Here is a 16,850-nt window from a genome sequence, read left to right as displayed (position 1 = left end):
CAATTGGTATTCACAAGGCTGGAGTTAGAATTTTAGAAAAGAAAGAGTAATGATGTAAGGTATCTATACTTCCATAGTTTTTCTGTAGCTCCCGTTTTTTGGCCCCATTTGAAGTATGCATTGTATACATAAACTGGTAATAATAGAGATATACTGCGTTTGTGTACACAACGTATTAGAGTGGCAATAAATGCGAACAGACTCAATGGAATATTTCCTGTTTATTATAAAAAAAATGATGTACAAAAAATCAGAAATTACAGATTATCATTGTCTTCTTTACAAAGAGCATTCATTAAAATATTAACTTTTTCTTGACGATGATATGTGAAAAATTCATAAATCTAAACGAGGCTTGGCTGGGTGAGTAGGGACTATGCTTCATTTAAAGCATAAATGCATCAGCTGAATAGTAATAACAGACATAGGGTACCGACAGTAGGCTATACAGGCATCATGTTTACATTGTTATACTCTGAGAACTCTGAATAGCGCACATCACTGGTATGACATAGTCATTACAGAGGAAATACATCACAGCGCTTCCGCTGACTGTGCTTTCCCCAACTTCCTCAATGGAAATTTCACTACATTGCCTTTACAATTACTGCCTCGACTCTCAACTACGGCAGACATATTCATATAAACACACAGAGCTACAGACGAATCCAGCAAGTGATTTACGTATGTGTTCGGCCCTCTGCTGAGGCCGCCAATGCTGGGGTGTGCAAAGTTGTAATGAATCACTATACTAAATGGAGAAGGGCGTGGACTGACAAATCAAGTTAAGTGAATGTTATTTAATTGTGAAAACACTAGTCAGAAATTACTCATTACATCGACCCTGGGGGGAAAACACTTAGTAGTGGGCCTAGAATTTCATCCATTTTCAGAATTCCAGAATCATAATCAATAGACAATTTCTTTCTCAAGAAAGAAATTTTATTACATTTTAAATTTGATATGAGAAAGTATATAGAAATTAACAAATGAAATGTCTTGGTCATCTGAATGGCCTGGAAACCTCTGCAGAGTATGACCCAGGTGAGGGGCATTCTTCAAGCAGAAAAGGCGTAGCATTCATTTTTCTTATTATATTTGCAGTTGCATTGCCACTACTGTTGGAGCAGCCATGAACAGCACAGGTCCTAGGCATAACAATTTTGACAACCTTAGCTGAAGAGGTACAGCAAAAATGCCTGAAATTATCATGCAAAACAGTGCTAATATGAGTGACAGCACACCGCAGTAATGGCAGATCGGTCACTTCTGGCCATTTCCCGGATTTGTCTATACGTAACTGCTATCACAGTGACAAAACGCAAACAACTGAGCTATAAAATGTAAAAACATTAAAGATGTTTGTTATGCTGGTGGTAGCATTAAGGCACATAGCCGTGGGGGTCTGGCTCCGAGCGTTTTCCCTCATGGACAGCACAGATACAACTTAAGTGCTATCACAGTTAAAGAAACTAATATCCCCTCCCCCACAAAAAAAAAAATCAGCCCTTCACCGATCCAGAAACCATCCACTATACTATATAGACAGTGAACCTGTCTGCACCTGAGAGACACTCACAGTGTAGTACATTTGTATTTGAAAGACCAAGCTCTAACTGTGGCTTGCAAGATCAACAAGTCTACTGAGGGGATCTCAACGCATGCTCAACAGTTATACAGCCGTATGCCATTTTCCTAGGAGCTGGTTTTTTTTAAGCTCTAAAAAGTCACATTCTAATCACTCTGTTGTGATGATCGGATCCAGTCATACAGATTTCCAAATTTGACTTCTTGAGCTGTACCGCCATTAGAGATGGAGTTTTGAAGATTTGTGTAGTTGTTGCTGTTGCTACCAGACTTGTGTGACATTGTTTCCATGTTGGTGTAAGTACTATCTTGGGTTTCCACAGGGGACTGAACGAAGCAAGCCTGGTTGTTCTGCCTCCCACCAAACAGGGGCTCCTGCTTCAGCTGAAAGCCTGGTTGGGACTCCCCTGTTACCAGGCTCTTCAAAAAATCATCCCCCTCGATCCCCTCTAAGAGAGGGAAAGAACCCAACCCCAAGGTGCCTCCTCTGTCTCCTGTTTCAGCCCCGGTTGAGGTCCCCTGCACAAGGGCGGGGGAACTGAAACCACACCAAAAAGCCTGGAGACCCTGGTTCTGGCTCCCGTGGTTGCCCTGGCCTTTGGGTTTGGAGGCCTGCTCCCTGGGGTGCTGCTGCTGTTGATAAATGGTCTGGGACTGCTTCCGAGGCTGGTTCATCATAGAGCCATGGGTGTCCGGCTCCAAGAACTGCAAGTCCCTAATGGAGAGTTCGGGGAGGGCATTGCTGCCAATGCCACTGTGCTCCATCCCATGTGAGTAACCAGAACCAAGACTTGGCTGCTGCTGCTGCCGAATGCCGCTAGAGCGCCCTACATGGCCCATTGTATGAGAGGGGTTGGTCCTGAGAGTGTCCATGGAGAGGGCTGGGTATGGGCTTTGCCATGCTTGGTGCAGTGAAACATTAGGGGGCTGCGATAAGGTCATCATTGTGTGTTGAGGTTCGATCTGGCAGGTTGAGTTATACGCAGCTTGTTGCGGAATGGGAGGTCTTTGCTGTTGTTTCAGGAACATTTCGTTGTTATCTGATAGAAGATAAAGGTATTCTTAGTGTCAGGGTCAGACATCATGAAGAGACAGCGGAACAACAGCTGGTTTCAGACAGATCTACACTGCTGTCCCTAAAAGTATTTACCTTTTGTCATGACCTGGACCATCATGGAGCTCTGATGTGCGGCCTTTGCTCTATTGGTCCCCAAACCGGTAAAAGGACCAGCTGAACGAGAAGCAACAAGACCGCAAACCGTTGTTACATCTGCATCAACAGACTGATCTCACCTGCATAACTCAGATCTAAATTCATGTACATAATGAAAAACAAACGTACAAGCTAGTGTTGTCTATGAATTGACAAATCTTACCAGGCAATCCAGATATCTTCATCAGATGCTCTCGTCTCCGCTTCTTCTCATTATTGCCATAAGGATCTGCAAACAAGTGCAACAGTCAATTTAAAGCTTATCATACAATATTTATCGTTCTAATGCATACCAAAGTGAGCTGTTCTATATTCCATTCACCCTGAGGCCAACCACAACTGAGGCCTATTCACTGGAGTAGAAAAATGGGACATTGAGGAACAGAGTTCGTGGAGAATAAAAAGAGAAAAGCGCTCTTTTGTTAGGGTTGGCACTTTCACAGAGTTGGAGCACTGCTGATCAAAAAGCAGAGTCTGTTACTTTTACACGTATTATTGTAATGGAAACACACTTTCTTATGGCATGAACTTCTCCCTCTCTTATAGGGATCAGGAATGTGACCTATAGTAGGTAAGACGACTACTGACCGATAAACTTTGTTGCTAGAGAGATAGTTAACTCTATAGTCACAACCTCCCACGGTGAATCTCCCACTGTGCCAATCTTGCTATCACTCGTGGTCATACCCATTGTTACGACTAAATGTGAAAGTTAATGTGTGCTTGAGCCGACTAGCTACCCACCTTTGTCGTCGGGCAGGTAACGATAGTCCATGGGTTCGCTCACTTCCTGATCAGTGGGTCGACGCAGCTGCATGCGCACCATAACCGGGGCAGTGATGGAGCCGTCGTAGTAAGGTGGGGTTTTGAAGACTATGGCCACCTGGCGATGAACATCCGCCTGGGAGAAGGAACCCCTGGCCTCCCAGCCATTGGAAGAGAAGAAACGCACCTCGATATCGTCTGCAGGAATCAAGGATGAGGAGATGTAAGAAATGGGTCCAATAATGGATGGTAATATATGGGAACGGCAGCTGAAGAAAATCTGAGAAAATGAGGAACGGATGGGTGGGATGGACAGATGCAGGGATAAACAATTGATTGATATCTACGTCCTGTGACTGAAAAGAGCATAGTAAAGTGAGAACACTTGTCCTGTCCAGGTGTAAAGGCTGTTGCCTTGTAATATACAAGACAGGTGCATGTACCTTTTTGTACTTTGTCACAGAGCAAGAAGATCTCGTCCCCTCCCTTGACGCTGCCACTGTTCCTGTTGACCCGACAGATCCTCAGTTCAGCTGTGTTAGGGGCCCCTGGTGATGCAGACAAGGATGTAGAGAGAAAAGTCAAGTCACTAAACGACCCTCTTTGCATTGTGTGAGGCCATAATATAAACGAGTGAACTTCATCTACTATTCACTGTTGGCTGACTGGGGCCTTAGAAATCAAGATCCTAAATAGTTAGGATGGGTCAAAATGCAGAGGACGAATTTGATAAAGTGTAACTTATTGATTCTGGCGGCAACACTATGACGAGGACCTTAAAGTGGGAGGGAGAGCACTTTCGGTTTACATTTTGATCTCCAGCGGGTTGAGTCACATGTCACATGCTTGCCATGAAAAGAGGAAGTGCGCTATGGTAACGGAGCTGCTTGAGGGTTTGTGTGTACAGAGAACTTCCCCTTTCTCACTGTGTGTGTGAGCTCTGAACTGGTTCACTGGGCACAACAGGTACAAAACAAAACCTGCTGGAACACATAACCCTCTATGTATCATGGTCGAAGCTCCCAGACACCCATGTTTAAAACTCACAAGCTGATACTCACTGTTGTCATAGATGGGGTTGGTGACGATGGGCTTGAGGGCGCGGCTGTAGTGGCCGTTCCCGTCCTGCAGGAACACCTGGATGCACAGACGCACCACGTTCAGGTCATACTCCTCCGTCTGCAAGATCTGCTCCCGGGGAACTGAGATATCACACACACACACACACACACACACACACACACACACACACACACACACACACACACACACACACACACACACACACACACACACACACACACACACACACACACACACACACACACACACACACACACACACACACAGAAGAGAACAAGCATTTTGTGAGCAACTGTTTTTCTATGTGGTTGATAATATATCTACATATCTACTACAATGGTACAAGGGAGACTGTGGAAATCTCAAATTCCCTTTAGAAATACAGATATACCAGTCATCAGGTGAAGTCAATTTTATTTGACAGTTATGGGCAGAGTCTAATCTGTAGGTTGTTCCCATAACCTCAACATTGGATCAGCTCAAGTGCGTCATGAATGTGGTAGAGTTCCTCAGCCCACGCAGCGATCACACAAACGTAGCACATCACTCAAATACATCACCAACAATGGAAACAGACATGTGCGGCCCGCAAAGACAATTGTTACTGGGGGACACACACACACACACACACACACACACACACACACACACACACACACACACACACACACACACACACACACACACACACACACACACACACACACACACACACACACACACACACACACACACACACACACACACACGGTTTCACAAGCGCCCACTCTGGTTTTCATCTCTCAGTTTCTCTCCCTATCGGTGCCGCCCTACCAACGTTGAAGCCGCACCACCTAAAAATGCCTCTCACTTTAGGTGGAAAAGGAAAGTTTGGGTGCATATGCTGAAGTGTGAAAGTTCACAACGGGGCATAAGACCCTGAGTAGGTGACAACGATGAGGACTCGTGAAAAAGTGGGGGTTAGAGCAAGGAAGGAAAAAGAAAACCTCACGGTACTGAATCTTGAGTCTTTTAACCTCAGGGGAGTCAATCCAAGTGAGAATAGCTTCAGCCAAATGCCATGGGAGAAACGCCAGCATGTTCATCAGTGACAATAGAGTACATGTAATTAATACTGTTCCTATAGATTAAAGAGTAAAAATCAATGAAAGAAAATCAGAGAGTCTTTTGAGGCAGGAGGCTCCACGGGTGCCTGCGACATACAGGCTAGTAAAAGGCTACTTCTCCTTTTTGATCGAACAGGTGACTTGCCTCGTTCCCACCACTATCGTCATCCTGTCGCCCCTTTGTTGTTGGTATGCAAACAGTGGCCCATTTCTTCTTCTAAACTTTCCACTTGAGCATCGAGTTTGTCGACCGGGGGTGGTGGAGACAGAGAGTGGAGAAAGTGTGCGGGAGGGAGCGATGAAAGATGTAGCCTTAATATGAAAGCGAGAGACAATATATCGTTGGAACCTAGTTTGTCGGCGTGTGTGTGTGTGTGTTTGTATGTTAACGTGAGGGACAGAGACGCCCAAGCTGGATGGCAGGTGCAAAAGTGGGGGCTGTGGGTGGGAGGGTGGAGGTGTAGGTGCTGGCCTTAGTATGTGAACAGAGTGTGAGAATGAGTTTAGACAGGTGTGAAGTCTCCCGACCTCAAATGTGACTCACCACAGGTTTTAGGTTTAATTTAGGTCCCGTTCAGCTCAATAACATAGATTCATTGTCTCCTCTTCTGCCCCACTAACGACAAAACAGTCAATGTCAAAATGAGTTTTGGCCAAGTTGACTGCTGTTCATCCAGCAAAAGCAAAGATGTGTCAAAACCTGTTTAAAATCTATAAGATTACCTATTTACTTCAAGGAGTAATGCTGGAACTGACAGGCCACATAGAGCCTCCATCACAACCCCTGCCAAATATATATTTTTATCATTTTATTTCAACAATGAATTTAGTGTATTTTGCGGTTATAGGTTAGGTGTTGCATTGTGGAGGATTCATCGGGCATTATTTTGGTCAGTCTGTTGACCGCTACATAATGTCTACAGCTTTGTCTATACAGTACTGCCAGAGTACCGACCTGGTATCGACTTGGTGAAGAAAGGGGAACCAAATTCACGTGAAGATTGTAAAATGCATCAAGCATGGACAAAAATGTGTGTGTATGTGTGTATGTATGTGTGTGTGTGTGTGTGTGGTGAGGCTGTCAGGCTTGTATCGCCGCTACACCGGAAACAGCTGAGTTTCACAGCAGAAGCGAGTCCTGCCACACCAATCTGCTCCGTCTGACGCCAAAGCCCTGCTTTGGTCGACATAATCGGCAGCGCAGGCAGCCAGATCACCAGTACCATGTGCTGGAGCCCACACTTTGCCAACCATTCCTTCAACCCACCTAAAATGGGTGCGACAAAAGATGTGCGCCCTTTCAGTACACAGCCCCCTCCTGTTACTTAACCACTAACTAGACTTGCTCTTGATTTGGCAACTTCCCCATCGAACAACACTGTGGTTCTTTATAGGGCAAAGCTCTGCCTGTTGGGTGTGAATGACTGGCTGAGCTTGATGCTGGCTACCCTACTCTCCATATTGTGAGCGATGGTGCTGGGGCGGTGAAGAATTCCTCATATGTAATTAATCATCTCTGTGATAAGCCTCCCCTCTCAAGCAGTTAACTGCAAGACCCTGATGAGAAAATCTAATTTCCCCGAGTCCAAAGCGGGCCGTCATTTTTTTTTTTTCACCTCAACCATATTTTTTGGATCAGTGGGACCCAAACAACCGGAGTCATTATCTTAAATTCATCCAGTATTGAGAGAATAGCGACTGCCCCGTTGTGCGACCTACCTCAGCTCAGTGCAGTCGGCTGGCACCTATTCTTTCAATACTGGATCAATTCAAGTCTGATGCCAATCACTCCAGTTGCTTGGGTCCCAATGATCGAAAAATATTTTTTAGGAAGCAAAAAAAACAACAGACTTTCCCTTTAATGGAAAGCAAAACAATTGGGGAAAATAATGCAAATTTGGATTTGAATTCACAAAGAAAAATCTTTGTTACAGATATGTTATCAGCCACAATAAAGTGACGTATTAGAATACTGCATAATACAATATCAGTGGAATACGCTTGTAATTTACATAATTGTATTCATTCTTATTATGTTCGGAAGCGAATTGGACAATCCCTGCTGCGGGGAGGTCATGGGTTCAGGTTCAGGTTGACGTGTCATAAATTGTCATGTGCTGGGTCATGAATCATACGAGGACTTGTGACATCCACAATGAAGAACATTTCATCACATCTCATCTTAGCTGTTGTCACGCAGAGCCAAGGGTTTGTGTCCAATATTCTCCTCCCAATAGCACAAGGCAGTGGCACAAAAGAAGAAATGGACCTGTGGCTAAACTTCCGGACGAACCCCGCCCGCCCAGCCCTCAAAAATACAGGCAGATTGAAAAACACATAATGCATCTTTGTGCGGCACAAATACTTCTGCCAGAAACCTTCTTCATTTAACACAAGTACAACCTTGTCATTTCACAAACCTATAAAGCACCAATGCCTAATCTCCATGGAGATCTGTGCGAGCAGGGGAAGCCCCTTGAACGCTGCATTCCCGTTCCTCACGTGGCATCCTGCGCCATGCTCAATTGAGCAACTGTGACTGTGAGGAATGGGGAAGTAGCCCAACGCCTGTTTGTACATGAGAGCTGCTGCTTGTCTGCCGCACAAGGCTGAGGAACCAACGAGCATTGGGTGTTTTTCTTTTTTCTGTTTTCAGCAGCGGGACCTCGACAAAGGACAGGGGCCTGCGAATGCGCTTTCTTTGAAAGCTTTGCTGACTACTCTCAAACTCTAAAACTTCGAACATGTGAATGTAACCCCTTGAATGACAGTCGGTCAACATTGACAGCTGCACAAACGTATTGAAAAAAAGGAAAAGAAACTGACGGACTTAGGAATGCTGTGGTTGTCTAAAGAACGATGTCGATATTAAACCCGAGCCAAACAGCTGACCTGCTGATCTGTTATCCTGGCGTACAAGATCCATCCCAAAAAAAAAAAACGAGGGTGGGGGGGGGGACTCACTGTTAAAGGGGTTGATTCCTCTGGACACTCTCTGCAGAATGGCTTCCTTCACCTCCCTCCTCCTCACACACTGGATGCCCAGGTTCTGGAAGCTTTACGGACAAAAATAAATAAATAAAGTTTAAATTTGCCACAAAACCCATTGGGGCAAGACCTAAGTAAAATAGGGTTTGAACCAAGGTTTAAAAATAAACATAAAATTACTACCTATTAAAAAGCACCAAATGACGAGGTAACATCACATTTTCAAGTGTAGCTTTAACATTTGAATGAATATATGAAATGAATTATGGATTTGCGGATGGTACACATCCATTCACATAAACTCACTTACTGTACACACACACACACACACACACACACACACACAGTGTTTTTCTCTCTTACACAGGGTAAAAAGGAATGATGTAACTTGGGGAATTCCCGCATCACCATCCTCATCAGAGACGGTTAGACCAATATGGCTAGTGTTAAGTGTGTGTGTGTGTGTGTGTGTGTGTGTGTGTGTGTGTGTGTGTGTGTGTGTGTGTGTGTATGTGTGTATGTGTGTGGATGTGTGTGCGTGTGTGGGAATTGATTTGTGTGTTGATGCTTGTATGTGAATGTTCTGAGTGTGTAACATGACACAGATGAGGTTTTTTTTTTTTTTTTTAAATGGCCGTCATGGCGGGGGGCGAACTTACGCGATGACCCGGCGCTCGGGGCCAAACTCAGCCTCGTAGTAGCCCTCCCTGCAGTCCTTCCCCACCAGATCATGCGGGTGCGGCCGATAGGGGTCGTTCTTGGTAACCAAGGAAACTCGTACCTTCCCCTTACCGGAGTAATTAAGGATCTATGCAAGGCGGGTGGAGGGAGACAGAGGCGAGGCAAGACAAGGATGAAGAAAATTATTAAAAATCATCGAGAAAGACACTGAAATGAGAAGAGAGGAGGGTGGATTAGTACAGAAAATACAACAGCAGGACACACAGGGGAGCAAATAAGCCAAAAAACTCACACCAAATATGTCGACACTAGTCGTCACAGCTGCTACCTCCCACACCACCAAATTGGCTACGAAGGTAAAATGTTGGAAACACTGATCCCCTCTTTGAATGACTTCAATTCAGACACAGAAATGTGAGTTTCTATCCCCAAACAAAGCAATACAATGTCACCACGGTTGCATTTTCGTAGCTCGTTCGACGGCATACAAGGATGTTGAAGTTCAGACTTTGCCCCGATGTAGGTGGGTGCGGTGTGGGCTTACCTGGAGGCTGGGGTAAGTCCTGTTGTTGTCAGAGCTCCTCTCCCCTGGGATGCTGCCGGCAGAGCGGCCCTCACACTTGTACCTGAAGCGCATGCCCCTCTGCTTGGGCTGCTCGAAGATCTGGATCTCTGGCTCAGCCACTGCAGGACAACAGGGTGTTAGTCGCTCCTTGGTCTGTTAGTCATCCATTACTGTGCCAACATGAACAGATTTTTGTGATTTATCTCCCTGTCTTTAGCTGTGATATGCCTCAGGCCCCGGCTCTTCTGAACAGGACTAAGTGAGTAAAACAAGTGGATAGGGATGACTGGAGGAATCGTTTGTATATGACATCTATTTTCTGCAATATACAGTAGTACACAGCAGAATACTATAAAAGTCTGTCTGTCGGTTTCAAACATTTAAAATGCGTAATTGTAGATGGCACTTCCCCTGATCAATAAGAGAGGACAATAATAAACAAACTCTAGGAAGCCCACAGGGACTTAGAGCAAGTCCTGTTACATTTCTGGAGAAACATGCTGGGCATGCCATGGTTAACTGGCATGCAAAAAAAAAAAGAAAAAAAATCTGATACACATTCTTTATGAATTGATATAAATATTAACAGTGGCAGCGGGACCTACATGCAAATGCGACTTTGAAACAAAAACTTTAAAATGTGATGCAACAAAAAAGGCAAACTATGCGCTATCTCACTTGCTTACCAAGAATAATAATAATAATGAATATAGCTGCATGGCAGCAATGGACCGCGTTCCACTGAACGACAGGAAATGAAGCGACATTGTGCACAGTATATCCAGCTACACAGTTGTAACACCTTTTGCACTTCTCTAGATCCACATGAATGGCAGCAATGAGCCTGGGACTCAAAGTGCTTATTACAGCGCCCCCCTACCGGCCAGTCAGTGCCATTGTTTGTGTCCAGGTTCCGCTGGCCTGGACTATAGGTGTGCCAGAATGGACAAAAAGTTGCCAAATGTATGGATGAGTTATTTGACAAAATCCAGAAGGATGGACAGGAAAAAATACAATTAAATAAATAAACAAATCAACAAAACCAAATGAATATATAATAGGAATCACAATAGGCTTCCCGGCTTCACAGTGTAAACCCTGATCATAATAAAACAAGGAAGTAGCGGCACTAAAAGACATGGGTAAGAGGCATTTCAACGTTCTTACTTGTTGTTGGTTGACGGTCCCCCAGCAAGGACGGAATATGAACTATGGAAGCAAAAGTTGTGTGAACAAATGAGCCTCGATGCCCAACAGGCATACACACATGAACAACCACGACCAAACCCTTCAAACCACCAGGACACTGTCGCGCCATGTAGGCTGAGAATATCAAATTATAATAATAAAAAGGCCAAAATTATTAAATCACACGTCAACCAAAACGTGGAACGTGTGATCCGCACCTTCACGGCAACGTTTTAAATGCTTCTCAGTGGTGGTAATTATCACGGCAATGTTTTCGCACTTCCTCGTCGTGGCAGGGGACAGGAAAAAAAACAACAACTCGAAGAGGCAACAGCAGCAACAATTCAAAATCAAACTCAAAAGCCGGTGGCGCTGCGCGTAAAGCCCGCTACTCACCGTCCATGGTGCGCGTTCCCTTCACCCGGAGGACGACGACTGACAGCGTTGACCCTCAGCGTCATGTTTTCTACGCCGGGGTCCGTCGGCTCTCGCAGCGGGGAATTCCACGGCGGGCCCGCCCCCCTGCGCCGACCCAGGAATTCCCCCCCGGCCCCGCCCCCGCCCCCCTCGGGCCCGGGCGGCCAATCGGCGGCGCGGGCGCCTCATAAATCAGCGCGCACCACGCATTGACGTCACAACCAGCGAGCGTCTCAGCGGGGAGGAAAGAGCAGCTGGAGCCGAGACGGCCAATCGACGCCCGATTGCGGCTGTGCCTGTCGTGCATGTCACGTGTAGTAATCGATAAGCCGGACCGCTGTGACGGTACCTTGTGGCCTTGCTGTATGTGAGTGGCTGAGGCTACAAGTGTTGGTATCCAGCCATGAGCAGTGATTCCAGTGCTTTCGCGAAAGATGAACTTAGGATAAATAAATAAAATGGCCGGCGACCCAACGTGTCGTTCTCGACAGTCGAAAACTCCTACGCTGCGGGTGGCTTCTTGTGTTTTAACGACGGCTCGCATCCAGTTGTAATGTTGCATGACTGCCCCCTCTCCTCTTGCCAGATGCCACACTGTGTGTGCAACTCCCTTTCGCAGGTAGCGATTTTGTTCAAACTCTTACATTATGGAGCCCCGGGAAGAGTCACATACACCGGAAGAAAATGGTCCAGGTGTAGGAGAGGACGATGACGATCAAGAGCTGGTTGAACAGGAGGACGACAACGGCGACGACGACGACAACGACGACGACGACGACCAAGAGCCGGTTGGACCGGAGGAGACTCTCGATGACGTTCATGTCGCCACTCCCGAGGACTGCCTCCCCAGCTGGACAAGAAAGGTGAACCTCTCTCTCTGTCCCAATTCCTACAAGGAGAACTCCCCCAGGGAGAAACGGCTGTTGTCCATTTCCGAAGCCGCAAAGCTTCAGTTCGCGAACATCTTCCCGGACCGCAAACCCCTCCTGCTCTGCCCGCGGAACGAGTACGGGGTGAAGAAGTTTGTGTCCACCACCCTGCGGCTCACGCTGCTGCCCCACTCAGATCTGTACGGCTGGGAGGGATGTGCCTCCTTTGTGGCCAAGCGACTATCCCTGGAGCTCCTGGATCCGCCATTCAACCTGCCCGAGTATCTGCTGTCCCCAACCATGGTGATGGAGAGCCAGAGGGGCACCTGCTTTGACTTCTCCACCCTGTTGTGCAGCCTGCTGCTGGGAGCGGGTTACAACGCCTACTGCGTCAGCGGCTACGCAGTCAGGGAGATGTGCCTGCTTGACCGGAGCCGAGAAGAGTGCCCCCTGCTGGCCTCCCTGCTGGTGGATGAGGACAAGGGCGCAATATCTGAAGCAAGTCCACAGGTGAAGAAATACACTGTGAAAACCACTCGGGAACTCAAGAGCAACTTTGAGAGCAGGCAGAAGGAGAAGAAGCAAGCGGTGGCCAGGGAAGCGCTGCTGAAAAAACAACTGAAGGCCCAGCAACTCCAAGAAGAGAGCGAGTGCCCCCCTCCCGACCCCCTGATGGGCCTGCGGATCCACAGCTGGGTCTTGGTGCTGGCGGGGGAGCGGGACATCTCGGACAACTTCTTCATCGACCCGCTCACTGCCAGGGGGTACCCCACCAGCGACCAGAGCTTCCTGGGCATTGAGAGCCTGTGGAACCAGCAAAACTACTGGGTCAACATGCAGAACTGTAGCCAGGGATGTGCGGGCATGTTGTACGACCTGGGAGACTGCAGTATGTGGGGGTCTGTCCTGCGCAACTCTCCCAGCCAGATGCTGCTGTCCAATGGCGCGAAGAGCGAGGACGAGGGCAACGTTGAGGATGAGGGGGAAGAGGAGGAGGCCAAGGCGTTTGAGATGCCTCGCTCCTGGGTCAGCAAGATCACCGTCTCCAAACAAGATATTGAGAGTGGTTGGCCGGGGGGGATGAGAGTCACCAGGTATCGTAAAGCCAAGCTGGAGCTGTTTGCACCCTATGTGCTGCCGGATGGCCTGGTGACACGACTCACGATGTACAACGATCTGGAATGCCAGGACGCCAGCGTCGTGAAGGAGCTGTTCCAGAACAGACACGACCACCTGGACGAGAGAGAGCTCATCAAATCCACAAATATCACCACAGAGCGCTTCAGAACTGGATGGAAATTCTGCCTCAAATCCCACAGCTATGTGACTCTGACACCAGAGACAGAGCGTGAGATGGAGTTCTACAGCCGCGCACGTACAGATGGCTTGGTGCGGAGAGTGGAGTCACAGTGGGAGATGAAGGAGACCTTCCAAGATCGCGAAGACTTTCTCTACGACCGGCACGTTGTATTCGCTCCGTCGGTGAAAGGAGAAACAGCCGAAACTGGCAATCGTCTGATCGAGAAAGTGGTAGAGCGATTCCACAGGAATAGGTCGAAGCCGGCCAACGAGGACACGGCCGAGCGAGTGTTCCTATTGGCTGAACGGCATATGGAGGTGACCTATCACCTGGAAGACGACGGCATTGTGCCCTCCATGAGGAGCTTCATCAAACCGCAAGAATACGCCGACACCGGTAAGACCGAAAGCTTCACACCCAACATGGTGACTGGCTTCCAGGTGCCTCTATGCGAGAAGCCTCACAAGAACCTGTATCTGTACCAGATGCTGGTGGCCCTCATGAAGGAGGAAAAGAAAACAGTTTTAAGCGTCAAAGAATCTGAGAAAGAGGTGAGAGCCATCTTAGCCTCCAGAGAGAAAGAGGAGAGCGGCATTAAGCTCCACATCTCCATTTATAACACAGTGCGCTACAAGCAGACCCACGTCCTCAGGGAGAAAATAGAGCCTCTGGTGGGAGACGGGCGACAGCGTCAGGAGCAGGAGTCAATGGACAACCTTGTCGATCTCTTGCTGGCCCAATTGGGCAACCCGGAGACCCTGAGCCGAGAAGAAGCGATGCAGCTTCGGCTGGACTGCTTGGCTCATTTCAAACAGAGGATAGAAGAGACAGCCAGAGTCATCCAGGCACGCCTCCACAAGGACAGCCAGGAACTGCAGGAGAAACAACAGTGGTACCAGGAGAACAAGCTGACCATGAGCAAGGTGGAAGAGGAAGAGTACCTGGCGTACTGCTCGGAGGCCATGCTCAGAATACACGTTCTCGACGCACGTCTCTCTAGGCACAAGGAAACCGCTCCTCAGAAGTATCTAGCTCTAGATGAGAATCTGAGACAAGAGCCCCGAATCGCCCCTCACCTCATTCCATGAGCTAATCAGTTAACTTTATTTTTCACACTTGGGGGAAAAAGAAAACCCTTGCATTTGAATATAGATTTTTAACAATGTCATACCTGGCTGGCTCTACTGTAGGTATAACAATTTTATAGCCAGTTGTAGTAATTGTGCTTATGCCAATAAAAACCTTGAACCCTAAAAAAAAACCATGATGTATAAATGTGCAGCACTGGTGGGGATGACAAAGACTTGAGAAAGCAAACTGACAGACATGTAGGGTTTAAGGATTTAATGGGAGTGTGGATTTGTTTAAAGGAAGTCATATACATATACAAAAATACCCTCTCAATACAATTTAGAAACAAACATCTCAATGACGTGTTTTGTTAAATGTGTTTTGTTACATGTTTCTCAACAGCAAAAATGAATTCTGAAACTGGTGAAGATAGTTTCAAAAAGGCCTACCTGCTATGAATGCTATATATATATATAAAAAAAAGTTACAAATATGCAAATATAAATAATGTGATAAGAAACCCCCCCTCCCCTGCACACCCTGAAAAGAAGCTTTTTGGAAAAAAAAAAAAAAAAATACATGCTTTCTGTACATTTAAGTTGGGGAAATTGCTTAACGGAGAAGAGCATCCTTGGGTCCCATTTCTCCAGCTTGCAGCCAACTGATGTGTGAATTCAGTGGCAAAGGGACCGATCATTAATACCATGGGAGTACGCCAATCATAGTATGTGCCCCAAAAAATAAAAAGTTCATATATATCTAGTCTTCAGCTGAAAACATTTTTTCCCCGTTGGAGAACTGGGACCCAAAGCAGGAGCGTCATGTGGTCCAACCCAAGAGATGCCTTGTTAAGAGCCTCCACAGGAGGCACAGAGGGTCAACACCCAAAGCGAAGGGAGTTCATCTTTTACCTACTCTCTTTCTCTCTCTGACAGTCACACAGTCACAGCCACAAATTCATGCATGTGCAGACACAGTCAAAGCACGTATACCAACACACAAACACGCACACAATAAACCAAGTACGATTTAATGAGGACCTTTTTTTTTTTTTTCTCCGACCATTTCCACAAAACATGCCGAATCCATCCAGTGACGTGGATGAGCTCACAACTGGGACCGTCCCACAACGCGCCTCAGGGTTGCGGGTCTACATCACGTAGTACCCAGCATCCCGTCAGATCGGCTTGGCATCCGCAGTCTGGTCAAGAGAGACGTGTATGCACTGAAAAGAAAAGGATTTCCCTTTGAGCCCCGTTTCAAAAGGTAACGGCCCACGGAGTCGAGGCTGCACGGATGCGACGCATAGTCAGATCCATAATGTGTCGTTTCATGGCAGCCATTCAACAGTTTACCGCGGCGCAATGAAAAGGGATTTTTTTCTTTTTTTTTTTTTTAAGGGCACACCTGAAGGCGTCGCATACAATGAGTGACTGGTGTCGTAGAACACATCATCACCTTGTTATCCCCCTCAGGTCACAGTTGTGACGTCAGCCACGTCCCTGTAAAAAACACCCAATAAATCCTACCTGGAGCAGTATCAAATCCTGTACAGTGATCTGGGGCAGGAAACATTTGTATTTATGAAAACTAGCAACAGAGGGGAAAAAAAACAAAAACAAAAAAAAACAACACAATTTTATAATTTTTTTTCTTTTTAGATAAAAACTACAATAGAACGGTCAAAGGACTAGCGGTGCATTTCTGTTTTTGCGGAAGTTTTTTTTAAGACAAAAAAAAAAAAAAAAAAAAAAAAGTTATGTACAATGTTTAATGTACAGTGTTCAGTTGAGAGAGGCGGTGCACTCCCAGATTCGGTTTCCATGCCGAAGGAAGGATGGCGAGATGTCTAAGGCCATTTAAAAAAAAAAAAAAAAAAAAAAAAAAAAAAAAAAAAGGATGACAAATGACAAGAAGGGGAAAAAGATTGAAGGAACCTTTTCCCTAGATCCGTTACGGAGGACACGTTTAAAATCTAAAGCACGTATACACCCGACCTCGAAGGTTGGGTGTATAC

General features: G+C 46.5%; 2 protein-coding genes across 3 annotated transcripts; one reads left to right on the top strand and one right to left on the bottom strand.

The window, feature by feature from the left end:
* Positions 1-213: 213 nt before the first annotated feature.
* Positions 214-11,576, bottom strand: rel (v-rel avian reticuloendotheliosis viral oncogene homolog). 2 transcript variants are annotated; one of them, XM_080017256.1, is made up of 10 exons: positions 11,573-11,576; positions 9,968-10,107; positions 9,402-9,550; positions 8,719-8,810; positions 4,627-4,767; positions 4,009-4,113; positions 3,545-3,763; positions 2,964-3,029; positions 2,738-2,818; positions 214-2,627 (listed from the first exon to the last, which is right to left on the bottom strand). In XM_080017256.1, exons 2-10 carry the CDS (start codon positions 10,058-10,060, stop codon positions 1,735-1,737), a joined length of 1,839 nt encoding a protein of 612 aa, XP_079873382.1. In that variant the 5' UTR covers positions 10,061-10,107; positions 11,573-11,576; the 3' UTR covers positions 214-1,734. The 2 variants fall into 2 exon arrangements, with proteins under 2 accessions (XP_079873382.1, XP_079873381.1); XM_080017255.1 differs by lacking the exon at positions 11,573-11,576 and adding an exon at positions 11,156-11,192.
* A 664-nt stretch (positions 11,577-12,240) lies between these two features.
* LOC307242548 (dynein regulatory complex subunit 7-like) lies at positions 12,241-14,850 on the top strand (the record flags this gene model as incomplete). The annotated part of the gene is made up of 1 exon (XM_080017053.1): positions 12,241-14,850. One exon carries the CDS (start codon positions 12,241-12,243, stop codon positions 14,848-14,850), a length of 2,610 nt encoding a protein of 869 aa, XP_079873179.1.
* Between the last annotated feature and the right edge of the window lie 2,000 nt (positions 14,851-16,850).

The sequence above is a fragment of the Zeus faber genome, assembly GCF_960531495.2.
Source record: "Zeus faber genome assembly, chromosome: 16".
Taxonomy (NCBI): Eukaryota; Metazoa; Chordata; class Actinopteri; order Zeiformes; family Zeidae; genus Zeus; species Zeus faber.
This window is presented reverse-complemented; position numbering and strand designations above follow the sequence as displayed.

What these genes read in the sequence shown, in the direction of transcription:
- rel (XM_080017255.1), bottom strand. An exon ending in CCCGAGCGCCGGGTCATCGC is followed by an intron (nt 8,811 to 9,401) that starts GTAAGTTCGCCC and finishes TTGTCCGTAAAG; the next exon opens with CTTCCAGAACCTGGGCATCC. An exon ending in CTGTGACAAAGTACAAAAAG is followed by an intron (nt 3,764 to 4,008) that starts GTACATGCACCT and finishes TGATTCCTGCAG; the next exon opens with ACGATATCGAGGTGCGTTTC.